The sequence below is a fragment of the Oncorhynchus masou genome, chromosome 14, assembly GCF_036934945.1.
Source record: "Oncorhynchus masou masou isolate Uvic2021 chromosome 14, UVic_Omas_1.1, whole genome shotgun sequence".
NCBI classification, from domain to species: Eukaryota; Metazoa; Chordata; class Actinopteri; order Salmoniformes; family Salmonidae; genus Oncorhynchus; species Oncorhynchus masou.
In genome coordinates, this window is record NC_088225.1 from 24567847 (window position 1) to 24581512 (window position 13666).

Genomic DNA, 13666 nt, shown 5'->3' on the forward strand with positions numbered 1-13666 from the left:
CCCATCCCCCCATCTCTCTCCCTCTCTCTCTCTGTCCCAGCCCCCCATCTCTCTCCCTGTCTCTCTGGCCCGGCCCCCATCTCTCTCCCTCACTGTCCCAGCCCCCCATCTCTCTCCCTGTCTCTCTGTCCCATCCCCCCATCTCTCTCCCTCTGTCTCTCTGTCCCATCCCCCCATCTCTCTCCCTCTGTCTCTCTGGCCCAGCCCCCATCTCTCTCCCTCTGTCTCTCTGTCCCATCCCCCCTCTCTCCCTCTGTCTCTCTGTCCCAGCCCCCATCTCTCTCCCTCTGTCTCTCTGTCCCAGCCCCCATCTCTCTCCCTCTGTCTCTCTGTCCCAGCCCCCATCTCTCTCCCTCTGTCTCTCTGTCCCAGCCCCCATCTCTCTCCCTCTGTCTCTCTGTCCCAGCCCCCATCTCTCTCCCTCTGTCTCTCTGTCCCAGCCCCCCATCTCTCTCCCTCTGTCTCTCTGTCCCAGCCCCCATCTCTCTCCCTCTGTCTCTCTGTCCCAGCCCCCATCTCTCTCCCCCTGTCTCTCTGTCCCAGCCCCCATCTCTCTCCCTCTGTCTCTCTGTCCCATCCCCCCATCTCTCTCCCTCTGTCTCTCTGTCCCATCCCCCCATCTCTCTCCCTCTGTCTCTCTGTCCCAGCCCCCATCTCTCTCCCTCTGTCTCTCTGTCCCAGCCCCCCATCTCTCTCCCTCTGTCTCTCTGTCCCAGCCCCCCATCTCTCTCCCTCTGTCTCTCTGTCCCAGCCCCCCATCTCTCTCCCTCTGTCTCTCTGTCCCAGCCACCTATCTCTCTCCCTCTGTCTCTCTGGCCCAGCCCCCCATCTCTCTCCCTCTGTCTCTCTGTCCCAGCCACCTATCTCTCTCCCTCTGTCTCTCTGGCCCAGCCACCTATCTCTCTCCCTCTGTCTCTCTGGCCCAGCCACCTATCTCTCTCCGTCTCTCTCTGGCCCAGCCACCCATCTCTCTCCGTCTCTCTCTGTCCCAGCCCCCCATCTCTCTCCCTCTGTCTCTCTGTTCCAGCCCCCATCTCTCTCCCTCTGTCTCTCTGTCCCAGCCACCTATCTCTCTCCCTCTGTCTCTCTGGCCCAGCCCCCCATCTCTCTCCCTCTCTCTCTGGCCCAGCCACCTATCTCTCTCCGTCTCTCTCTGTCCCAGCCCCCCATCTCTCTCCCTGTCTCTCTGTCCCATCCCCCCATCTCTCTCCCTCTGTCTCTCTGTCCCAGCCACCTATCTCTCTCCCTCTGTCTCTCTGGCCCAGCCCCCATCTCTCTCCCTCTCTCTGGCCCAGCCACCTATCTCTCTCCGTCTCTCTCTGTCCCAGCCCCCCATCTCTCTCCCTGTCTCTCTGTCCCATCCCCCCATCTCTCTCCCTCTGTCTCTCTGGCCCAGCCACCTATCTCTCTCCCTCTGTCTCTCTGGCCCAGCCACCTATCTCTCTCCCTCTGTCTCTCTGGCCCAGCCACCTATCTCTCTCCATCTCTCTCTGTCCCAGCCCCCCATCTCTCTCCCTCTGTCTCTCTGTCCCAGCCACCTATCTCTCTCCCTCTGTCTCTCTGGCCCAGCCCCCCATCTCTCTCCCTCTGTCTCTCTGGCCCAGCCCCCCATCTCTCTCCCTCTGTCTCTGTCCCAGCCCCCCATCTCTCTCCCTCTGTCTCTGTCCCAGCCCCCCATCTCTCTCCCTGTCTCTCTGGCCCAGCCACCTATCTCTCTCTCTCTGTCCCAGCCCCCCATCTCTCTCCCTCTGTCTCTCTGTCCCATCCCCCCATCTCTCTCCCTCTGTCTCTCTGTCCCAGCCCCCATCTCTCTCCCTCTGTCTCTCTGTCCCAGCCCCCCATCTCTCTCCCTCTCTCTCTGGCCCAGCCCCCCATCTCTCTCCCTCTCTCTCTGGCCCAGCCCCCATCTCTCTCCCTCTGTCTCTCTGGCCCAGCCACCTATCTCTCTCCCTCTGTCTCTCTGGCCCAGCCACCTATCTCTCTCCCTCTGTCTCTCTGGCCCAGCCCCCCATCTCTCTCCCTGTCTCTCTGTCCCAGCCCCCCATCTCTCTCCCTCTGTCTCTCTGGCCCAGCCACCTATCTCTCTCCCTCTGTCTCTCTGGCCCAGCCACCTATCTCTCTCCCTCTGTCTCTCTGGCCCAGCCACCTATCTCTCTCCCTCTGTCTCTCTGTCCCAGCCCCCTATCTCTCTCCCTGTCTCTCTGGCCCAGCCCCCCATCTCTCTCCCTCTGTCTCTCTGGCCCAGCCCCCCATCTCTCTCCCTGTCTCTCTGGCCCAGCCCCCCATCTCTCTCCCTCTGTCTCTCTGGCCCAGCCCCCCATCTCTCTCCCTCTGTCTCTCTGGCCCAGCCCCCATCTCTCTCCCTCTGTCTCTGTCCCAGCCCCCCATCTCTCTCCCTGTCTCTCTGGCCCAGCCACCTATCTCTCTCTCTCTGTCCCAGCCCCCCATCTCTCTCCCTCTGTCTCTCTGTCCCAGCCCCCCATCTCTCTCCCTCTGTCTCTCTGTCCTATCCCCCCATCTCTCTCCCTCTGTCTCTCTGTCCCAGCCCCCCATCTCTCTCCCTCTGTCTCTCTGGCCCTGCCCCCCATCTCTCTCCCTCTGTCTCTCTGGCCCAGCCCCCCATCTCTCTCCCCTGTCTCTCTGTCCCAGCCCCCATCTCTCTCCCTCTGTCTCTCTGTCCCAGCCCCCATCTCTCTCCCTCTGTCTCTCTGTCCCAGCCCCCATCTCTCTCCCTCTCTCTCTGGCCCAGCCCCCATCTCTCTCCCTCTGTCTCTCTGGCCCAGCCCCCATCTCTCTCCCTGTCTCTCTGGCCCAGCCCCCATCTCTCTCCCTGTCTCTCTGGCCCAGCCCCCATCTCTCTCCCTGTCTCTCTGTCCCAGCCCCCTATCTCTCTCCCTGTCTCTCTGGCCCAGCCCCCATCTCTCTCCCTCTGTCTCTCTGTCCCAGCCCCCATCTCTCTCCCTGTCTCTCTGGCCCAGCCCCCCATCTCTCTCCCTCTGTCTCTCTGGCCCAGCCCCCCATCTCTCTCCCTCTGTCTCTCTGGCCCAGCCCCCATCTCTCTCCCTCTGTCTCTGTCCCAGCCCCCATCTCTCTCCCTGTCTCTCTGGCCCAGCCACCTATCTCTCTCTCTCTGTCCCAGCCCCCATCTCTCTCCCTCTGTCTCTCTGTCCCAGCCCCCATCTCTCTCCCTCTGTCTCTCTGGCCCAGCCCCCATCTCTCTCCCTCTGTCTCTCTGGCCCAGCCCCCATCTCTCTCCCCTGTCTCTCTGTCCCAGCCCCCCATCTCTCTCCCTCTGTCTCTCTGTCCCAGCCCCCCATCTCTCTCCCTCTCTCTCTGTCCCAGCCCCCCATCTCTCTCCCTCTCTCTCTGGCCCAGCCCCCCATCTCTCTCCCTCTGTCTCTCTGGCCCAGCCCCCCATCTCTCTCCCTGTCTCTCTGGCCCAGCCCCCATCTCTCTCCCTGTCTCTCTGGCCCAGCCCCCATCTCTCTCCCTGTCTCTCTGGCCCAGCCCCCATCTCTCTCCCTCTGTCTCTCTGGCCCAGCCCCCATCTCTCTCCCTCTCTCTCTGGCCCAGCCCCCATCTCTCTCCCTCTCTCTCTGGCCCAGCCCCCCATCTCTCTCCCTCTCTCTCTGGCCCAGCCCCCCATCTCTCTCCCTCTCTCTCTGGCCCAGCCCCCCATCTCTCTCCCTCTGTCTCTCTGGCCCAGCCCCCATCTCTCTCCCTCTGTCTCTCTGTCCCAGCCCCCATCTCTCTCCCTCTGTCTCTCTGGCCCAGCCCCCATCTCTCTCCCTCTGTCTCTCTGGCCCAGCCCCCATCTCTCTCCCTCTGTCTCTCTGGCCCAGCCCCCATCTCTCTCCCTCTGTCTCTCTGGCCCAGCCCCCCATCTCTCTCCCTCTGTCTCTCTGGCCCAGCCCCCATCTCTCTCCTTCTCTCTCTGGCCCAGCCCCCATCCCTCTCCCTCTCTCTCTGGCCCAGCCCCCCATCTCTCTCCCTCTCTCTCTGGCCCAGCCCCCCATCTCTCCCTCTCTCTCTGTCCCAGCCCCCCATCTCTCTCCCTCTGTCTCTCTGGCCCAGCCCCCCATCTCTCTCCCTCTGTCTCTCTGGCCCAGCCCCCCATCTCTCTCCCTCTCTCTCTGGCCCAGCCCCCCATCTCTCCCTCTCTCTCTGGCCCAGCCTCCCATCTCTCTCCCTCTGTCTCTCTGGCCCGGCCCCCCATCTCTCTCCCTCTCTCTCTGTCCCAGCCCCCCATCTCTCTCCCAGTGTGTGATTCTGATTCTAGTAGGTACTTATCCTCCATTCATGCTGTATGAGTCAGCCAGACAGACAATCAGTTCCGGAACATCGATAGTAACATGTTTTACCAATGAAACACATTGTATTTAACAGTGCTGGACTACACCAACCTGCTCTGCTCCCATTCATCAAAAAACACACAGAGATAGAGCAGGGGTTGAGGTGGTGGACACTGCTCTGGGATGCTCCCAAACGCCACCATATTCCCTATATAATGCACTACATTTGACCAGGGCTCGGGTCAAAAGTAGTGCACTAGAGGGCCATTTAGTACAAAGCCCCACTCTGTGGAGATGGGGAATCTATCTATGAGTCATGTGTTCAGTTATACTGTGAGAGGTGGGGTGAGTGTAGGTGAACACACAGGATGAGGTTTGTGTAGTAGGCAGGGTTGTGCACAAACCCCTCGCTTGAAATATTTTCATAATTCATATCTCGAAATTCATAACATACCAAATGCCTCTGTAGCTCAAATTGTAAGCCAGCTAGTTACAGTGCTTCCTGAAGACATTGTTGTATTGTTTTATTGAACCTTTATTTAACTAGGCAAGTTAGTTTAGAACAAGTTATTATTTACAATGACGGCCTACCCCGGCCAAACCCAGACGACGCTGGGCCAATTGTGCGCCGCCCTATGGGACTCCCAATCACGTCTGGATGTAATACAGCCAGGAATCGAACCAGGGATTGTAGTGATGCCTCTTGCACTGAGATGCAGCGCCTTAGACTGCTGCGCCACTCACAGGGGGTGGGGTGTGTGTAGGTGAAGACTGGGGGTGGGGGGGGTGTAGGTGAAGACTGGGGGTGGGGGATGTGTGTAGGTGAAGACTGGGGGTGGGGGGTGTGTGTAGGTGAAGACTGGGGGTGGGGGGGTATGTGTAGGTGAAGACTGGGGGTGGGGGGTGTGTGTAGGTGAAGACTGGGGGTGGGGGGTGTAGGAGAAGACTGGGGGTGGGGGGTGTAGGAGAAGACTGGGGGTGGGGGGTGTAGGTGAAGACTGGGGGTGGGGGGTGTAGGTGAAGACTGGGGGTGGGGGGGGTAGGTGAAGACTGGGGGTGGGGGGGGGTGTAGGTGAAGACTGGGGGTGGGGGGGGGGGTGTAGGTGAAGACTGGGGGTGGGGGGTGTAGGTGAAGACTGGGGGTGGGGGGGGTGTAGGTGAAGACTGGGGGTGGGGGATGTGTGTAGGTGAAGACTGGGGGTGGGGGGTGTGTGTAGGTGAAGACTGGGGGTGGGGGGTATGTGTAGGTGAAGACTGGGGGTGGGGGGGGTGTAGGAGAAGACTGGGGGTGGGGGGTGTAGGAGAAGACTGGGGGTGGGGGGTGTAGGTGAAGACTGGGGGTGGGGGGTGTAGGTGAAGACTGGGGGTGGGGGGGGTGTAGGTGAAGACTGGGGGTGGGGGGGTATGTGTAGGTGAAGACTGGGGGTGTGTAGGTGAAGACTGGGGGTGGGGGGGGTGTAGGAGAAGACTGGGGGTGGGGGGGGTGTAGGTGAAGACTGGGGGTGGGGGGTGTAGGTGAAGACTGGGGGTGGGGGGGGGTGTAGGTGAAGACTGGGGGTGGGGGGTGTGTAGGTGAAGACTGGGGGTGGGGGGTGTGTAGGTGAAGACTGGGGGTGTGTAGGTGAAGACTGGGGGTGGGGGGTGTAGGAGAAGACTGGGGGTGGGGGGGTGTAGGTGAAGACTGGGGGTGGGGGGTGTAGGTGAAGACTGGGGGTGGGGGGTGTAGGAGAAGACTGGGGGTGGGGGGGTGTAGGTGAAGACTGGGGGTGGGGGGTGTAGGTGAAGACTGGGGGTGTGTAGGTGAAGACTGGGGGTGGGGGGGTGTAGGAGAAGACTGGGGGTGGGGGGTGTAGGTGAAGACTGGGGGTGGGGGGGGTGTAGGTGAAGACTGGGGGTGGGGGGGGGGGTGTAGGTGAAGACTGGGGGTGGGGGGTGTGTAGGTGAAGACTGGGGGTGGGGGGTGTGTGTAGGTGAAGACTGGGGGTGTGTAGGTGAAGACTGGGGGTGGGGGGTGTGTAGGAGAAGACTGGGGGGGGGGGGGTGTAGGTGAAGACTGGGGGTGGGGGGTGTAGGTGAAGACTGGGGGTGGGGGTGTAGGAGAAGACTGGGGGTGGGGGGTGTAGGTGAAGACTGGGGGTGGGGGGTGTAGGTGAAGACTGGGGGTGTGTAGGTGAAGACTGGGGGTGTGTAGGTGAAGACTGGGGGTGTGTAGGTGAAGACTGGGGGTGTGTAGGTGAAGACTGGGGGTGTGTAGGTGAAGACTGGGGGTGGGGGGGTGTAGGAGAAGACTGGGGGTGGGGGGTGTAGGAGAAGACTGGGGGTGGGGGGGGTGTGTAGGTGAAGACTGGGGGTGGGGGGGTGTGTGTAGGTGAAGACGGGGGGGGGGGGTGTGTAGGTGAAGACTGGGGGTGGGTGTGGGTAGGTGAACACAGGGTGGGCGTGTGGGTAGGTGAAGACTGGAGGTGGGGTGTGTAGGTGAAGACTGGGGGTGGGGGGTGTGTGTAGGTGAAGACTGGGGGTGGGGGGGGGTGTAGGTGAAGACTGGGGGTGGGGGGGGGTGTAGGTGAAGACTGGGGTTGGGTGTGTGTAGGAGAAGACTGGGGGTGGGTGTGGGTAGGTGAACACAGGGTGGGCGTGTGGGTAGGTGAAGACTGGAGGTGGGGTGTGGGTAGGTTAAGACTGGAGGTGGGGTGTGTAGGAGAAGACTGGGGGTGGGTGTGGGTAGGTGAACGTGGGGGGTGGGTAGGTGAACACAGGGTTGGCGTGTGGGTAGGTGAACACAGGGTTGGCGTGTGTGTAGGTGAAGACTGGGGGTGGGTAGGTGAACACAGGGTGGGCGTGTGGGTAGGTGAACACAGGGTGGGCGTGTGGGTAGGTGAACACAGGGTGGGCGTGTGGGTAGGTGAACACAGGGTGGGCGTGTGGGTAGGTGAATAGCATGCTGTGAATGTTTTTCCATACAATGAAAATAATAACTAGCTGTGTAGGTGAGTCTGAACAACACTTCCTGTTTCTCTCTGTGTGTAGGTGAGAGCACGACAAGTGGAGTAACTCTGTGTATGTAGGTGTGTGTGTCGTGACTGGACTGTGTGTAGGTGTGTATGCCGTGACTGGACTGTGTGTAGGTGTGTATGCGACAAGAGATTGTTGTGTGTGTGTGTATATGACACACACCTCCAGGGCTGTCTTTGAAGGAGGCAGGGATGGTATAGTGGTGAGTCATTCATTCCAGACTACCAGCCACGTATAGCTCTATCCTTGTGAATGGGATTATAGTTACTTCATAACTCACTTCTCTTCATCTCCTTTGGGACACGACTAGGTCTGATTGTCATGTTTAATACTGATAATGTGGTCATTTAACAGACGCTAAACACATTCAGTATATGTGGCCCCTGCAGGAATCAAACCCACAACTCTGCTGTTACAAACTCCAGGACCCAGGTCTTTATTGTGCTGGTATGACCAGTGCCATAAGGGAGAAGTCTTTTCCCCATTCATCAGATTTGGCTGCAGGGAGCGAATGAGGGGAGGGAATTAGAAGGAGGAGAGGGTGGGATAGAGGGAGGGGTGGGGGTTACACAGGAATGCTCTGTCACCATGAGAGAAATGCTTCCTTGCTGGTTCTGCCCTTTGTGTAGAAAGTGAGGCAGATGAATACAGAGAAACAGATTAAATACACAGAAAGAGAAGAGACTGACGTAGCGAGAGCAGAGGTACTACAGGAATGTATCAGAAAGTATCGAGAGAAATGACGTGTGTGTGTGTGCTGACACCCTGCACTCAGTCTGATTAGGACTAGGATTAAAACTACACATCTGTCCAGGATGTCAGGACAGCAGTCACTAAGGTCAATGTGTGTCTGGCTACATCTGCCTGCCTACCCCTCTCTAGGGCTAATGCTGTTCTGTAGGCTCAATGCTGTCCTCTAGTGGTGGCATCCCAGCACTACAGCTGTGAGAGACTACCAGTGATGCGTGGGTCAGCAGTTTGTTCACCAGCACCCACCCGACTTGCTAGTAATCCATCCGCAACCTCCTGACTATATGTGATAACGTGAAAATCTGAGGCCCACACTCAATCCTAACCTGCAAATATAGAAAATGTGAGGAACAATTTCTTTGACTGGTCTTTTTGAATAGCCCTATGTTTCTGCTTATAATTTCCGACATTTTTGGTAGGCTGTGTGTTTGTCAGCTTGTCTATAATTAAATACATGCAGCTTCTCTTCTGCCAGTAGGTGTTGCCCTAGAAGACTAAATAAACCCTTGCTCACTAGAATAATGTCATAAATCGATAGAGTGAAGGCTTCAATTTAGTTGACTGGGGAAAGTTACTTCTCTTGCAAAGACATTTAGGGACCGGGGGAAAAATGCAATAACTCCAGTTTTAAGGAAATTAAAAGCTGTTATAAAGACCCAACGTTTTTTAAAATAAGATTTCAGTTCAGCTTGGATGCATATTTTATGTGGTTTAAATACTATCTGCTTTTATGATGCTGTACATTTGCTGCATCATTTCACTGTAAGAAATGCTTAATTCTATGAGTTAATATTAAAGCTATGTGAGAGGTTATAGACCTACACTCTGTTCAGATTTCACTTATACTACTATTCTATCTAACCCATCTTGAACGGTACAGTTCCCTTGATGTGCAATTTTGAAGTCCCTGTGTTGTGACTGTGACCTCAGTCATCACACATCTTTCCCCAACATTAGACTACTGTTCTGGCCTGCTGTTCTTTCGTAGCATTTCTCTTATTGAATTCAACTCTGACATTGTCCTTTTGGTCTCAGAATTCTACAAAAATGATACATTTATGGATTTTTAATGCATTGTTTTCTCTTTATTCAACCCACCCAATATTGAATGACTCTAAACATGCCCCTCCCCGCCAATATAACTACAGGGATTGCAGGTTATGAGTCAACCCACCCATCTCTACACAGTACAATAGGACAGTGTTTCCCCATCCTGGTCCTGGGATACATTGTCCCTTCCAGAAGAGCCATTCTCCAGTGTCAGTGTTCTGAGGTGATGAAGCATTCTCCTCTCCAGACCTGGGTTCAACACCTATCTGTTGAGAGGACCTGTTGCAATGGAACCAACATAAACGTCTCAATAGTCTAGTTGCAAACCACACCATTTGTCACTCCAGGCAGACTACAGTAATCACTCAAAGTATTTGAAGATTTTAAATAGCATTTGAACCCAGGTCATCTCTGTTTGTCACAACACTCACCAGTCTGCCCTACCAAACCTGTCTGATGAGGGGTAGTCTGTGGTGTGGTCTCCATGGGCAACAGATGCAAAAGTCCCATAAATGTGGTACATTTGGTATGGAAATTATATTTTTGCATGTAAATGAATCATTGTTGGGTTGGATTCCATCATGGAGAGTGAATGAATCATTGTTGGGTTGGATTCCATCATGGAGAGTGAATGAATCATTGTTGGGTTGGATTCCATCATGGAGAGTGAATGAATCATTGTTGGGTTGGATTCCATCATGGAGAGTGAATTAATCATTGTTGGGTTGGATTCCATCATGGAGAGTGAATGAATCATTGTTGGGTTGGATTCCATCATGGAGAGTGAATGAGTCTTGTGACTTCCAGTATATCTGGTCTGATGTCTCTTGGTTTTGTTTACAGGGAACCCAACTGAATGGGTTTGGGAAGACGCCTCTTTTCCTCGGGTAAGTCATGCATCATGAAGGTAATATTAACACGTCTGTCTTAAACTCACAACAACATGTGTGGACACGCAATCTTTCTTCCAAATCGTCAGTCATATACTCGACCCACAGTGTAGTCCACATACAGAGTCATGTACTCGACCCACAGTGTAGTCCACACACAGAGTCATGTACTCCACCCACAGTGTAGTCCACATACAGAGTCATGTACTCCACCCACAGTGTAGTCCACATACAGAGTCATGTACTCCACCCACAGTGTAGTCCACATACAGAGTCATGTACTCCACCCACAGTGTAGTCCACATAGAGTCATGTACTCCACCCACAGTGTAGTCCACATACAGAGTCATGTACTCCACCCACAGTGTAGTCCACATACAGAGTCATGTACTCCACCCACAGTGTAGTCCACATACAGAGTCATGTACTCCACCCACAGTGTAGTCCACATACAGAGTCATGTACTCCACCCACAGTGTAGTCCACATACAGAGTCATGTACTCCACCCACAGTGTAGTCCACATACAGAGTCATGTACTCCACCCACAGTGTAGTCCACATACAGAGTCATGTACTCCACCCACAGTGTAGTCCACATACAGAGTCATGTACTCCACCCACAGTGTAGTCCACATACAGAGTCATGTACTCCACCCACAGTGTAGTCCACACACAGAGTCATGTACTCCACCCACAGTGTAGTCCACACACAGAGTCATGTACTCCACCCACAGTGTAGTCCACATACAGAGTCATGTACTCCACCCACAGTGTAGTCCACATACAGAGTCATGTACTCCACCCACAGTGTAGTCCACATACAGAGTCATGTACTCCACCCACAGTGTAGTCCACATACAGAGTCATGTACTCCACCCACAGTGTAGTCCACATACAGAGTCATGTACTCCACCCACAGTGTAGTCCACACACAGAGTCATGTACTCGACCCACAGTGTAGTCCACACACAGAGTCATGTACTCCACCCACAGTGTAGTCCACACACAGAGTCATGTACTCCACCCACAGTGTAGTCCACATACAGAGTCATGTACTCCACCCACAGTGTAGTCCACATACAGAGTCATGTACTCCACCCACAGTGTAGTCCACATACAGAGTCATGTACTCCACCCACAGTGTAGTCCACATACAGAGTCATGTACTCCACCCACAGTGTAGTCCACATACAGAGTCATGTACTCCACCCACAGTGTAGTCCACATACAGAGTCATGTACTCCACCCACAGTGTAGTCCACATACAGAGTCATGTACTCCACCCACAGTGTAGTCCACATACAGAGCGCAAGGGTTCTATCTTTGGCGCTAAGGAGGCGCAAGTGTCAAATGCACGTTAATTTGCAATTTCGTCATGTAAAAGCAGGTACACTGGCATTTTCCAGCCCTAACGCCAAGTTCAGCAATTTACCTGTCTACCATCAGCTCCCTTGCACTGAAGTGGGAGGGGTTACAATTTTAGAGGTGTGTCCTTAAAAACAAGTGCAAAAGTGACAATTTTCATGCAGCACTAATGGGAGGTTTTAAGACCCCCAAAAAGCAGGTCTTAACAGTAACGCAGATGATAATGGCAGGGATTTTGAGAGTGGAAGCACAGCCGATCCAACCATGACACACAGAGTGGAAGCACAGCCTATCCAACCATGACACAGAGAGTGGAAGCACAGCCTATCCAACCATGACACAAAGAGTGGAAGCACAGCCTATCCCATGACACATGGAAGCACAGCCTATCCAACCATGACACAGAGAGTGGAAGCACAGCCTATCCAACCATGACACAGAGAGTGGAAGCACAGCCTATCCAACCATGACACACAGAGTGGAAGCACAACCTATCCAACCATGACACACAGTGGAAGCACAGCCTATCCAACCATGACACAGAGAGTGGAAGCACAGCCTATCCAACCATGACACACAGAGTGGAAGCACAGCCTATCCAACCATGACACAGAGAGTGGAAGCACAGCCTATCCAACCATGACACAGAGAGTGGAAGCACAGCCTATCCAACCATGACACAGAGAGTGGAAGCACAGCCTATCCAACCATGACACAGAGAGTGGAAGCACAGCCTATCCAACCATGACACAGAGAGTGGAAGCACAGCCTATCCAACCATGACACACAGAGTGGAAGCACAGCCTATCCAACCATGACACAGAGAGTGGAAGCACAGCCTATCCAACCATGACACAGAGAGTGGAAGCACAGCCTATCCAACCATGCCACAGAGAGTGGAAGCACAGCCTATCCAACCATGCCACAGAGAGTGGAAGCACAGCCTATCCAACCATGCCACAGAGAGTGGAAGCACAGCCTATCCAACCATGCCACAGAGAGTGGAAGCACAGCCTATCCAACCATGACACAGAGAGTGGAAGCACAGCCTATCCAACCATGACACAGAGAGTGGAAGCACAGCCTATCCAACCATGACACAGAGAGTGGAAGCACAGCCTATCCAACCATGACACAGAGACCATGTGGAAGCACAGCCTATCCAACCATGACACAGAGAGTGGAAGCACAGCCTATCCAACCATGACACAGAGAGTGGAAGCACAGCCTATCCAACCATGACACAGAGAGTGGAAGCACAGCCTATCCAACCATGACACAGAGAGTGGAAGCACAGCCTATCCAACCATGCCACAGAGAGTGGAAGCACAGCCTATCCAACCATGACACAGAGAGTGGAAGCACAGCCTATCCAACCATGCCACAGAGAGTGGAAGCACAGCCTATCCAACCATGACACAGAGAGTGGAAGCACAGCCTATCCAACCATGACACAGAGAGTGGAAGCACAGCCTATCCAACCATGACACAGAGAGTGGAAGCACAGCCTATCCAACCATGACACAGAGAGTGGAAGCACAGCCTATCCAACCATGACACAGAGAGTGGAAGCACAGCCTATCCAACCATGACACAGAGAGTGGAAGCACAGCCTATCCAACCATGACACAGAGAGTGGAAGCACAGCCTATCCAACCATGACACAGAGAGTGGAAGCACAGCCTATCCAACCATGACACAGAGAGTGGAAGCACAGCCTATCCAACCATGACACAGAGAGTGGAAGCACAGCCTATCCAACCATGACACAGAGAGTGGAAGCACAGCCTATCCAACCATGACACAGAGAGTGGAAGCACAGCCTATCCAACCATGACACAGAGAGTGGAAGCACAGCCTATCCAACCATGACACAGAGAGTGGAAGCACAGCCTATCCAACCATGACACAGAGAGTGGAAGCACAGCCTATCCAACCATGACACAGAGAGTGGAAGCACAGCCTATCCAACCATGACACAGAGAGTGGAAGCACAGCCTATCCAACCATGACACAGAGAGTGGAAGCACAGCCTATCCAACCATGACACAGAGAGTGGAAGCACAGCCTATCCAACCATGACACAGAGAGTGGAAGCACAGCCTATCCAACCATGACACAGAGAGTGGAAGCACAGCCTATCCAACCATGACACAGAGAGTGGAAGCACAGCCTATCCAACCATGACACAGAGAGTGGAAGCACAGCCTATCCAACCATGACACAGAGAGTGGAAGCACAGCCTATCCAACCATGACACACAGAGTGGAAGCACAACCTATCCAACCATGACACAGAGAGTGGAA

At 54.6% G+C, this 13666-nt stretch overlaps 1 protein-coding gene across 1 annotated transcript in view; it reads left to right on the top strand.

Moving 5' to 3' along the window:
• Nucleotides 1-13666, top strand: part of baiap2l1b (BAR/IMD domain containing adaptor protein 2 like 1b) — an 81233-nt gene that overhangs the window by 61850 nt on the left and 5717 nt on the right. The window contains exon 13 of the mRNA XM_064986969.1: nucleotides 9948-9991. Within this exon, the coding sequence (XP_064843041.1) occupies nucleotides 9948-9991 (44 nt within the window). The remainder of the gene's footprint in view (nucleotides 1-9947; nucleotides 9992-13666) is intronic.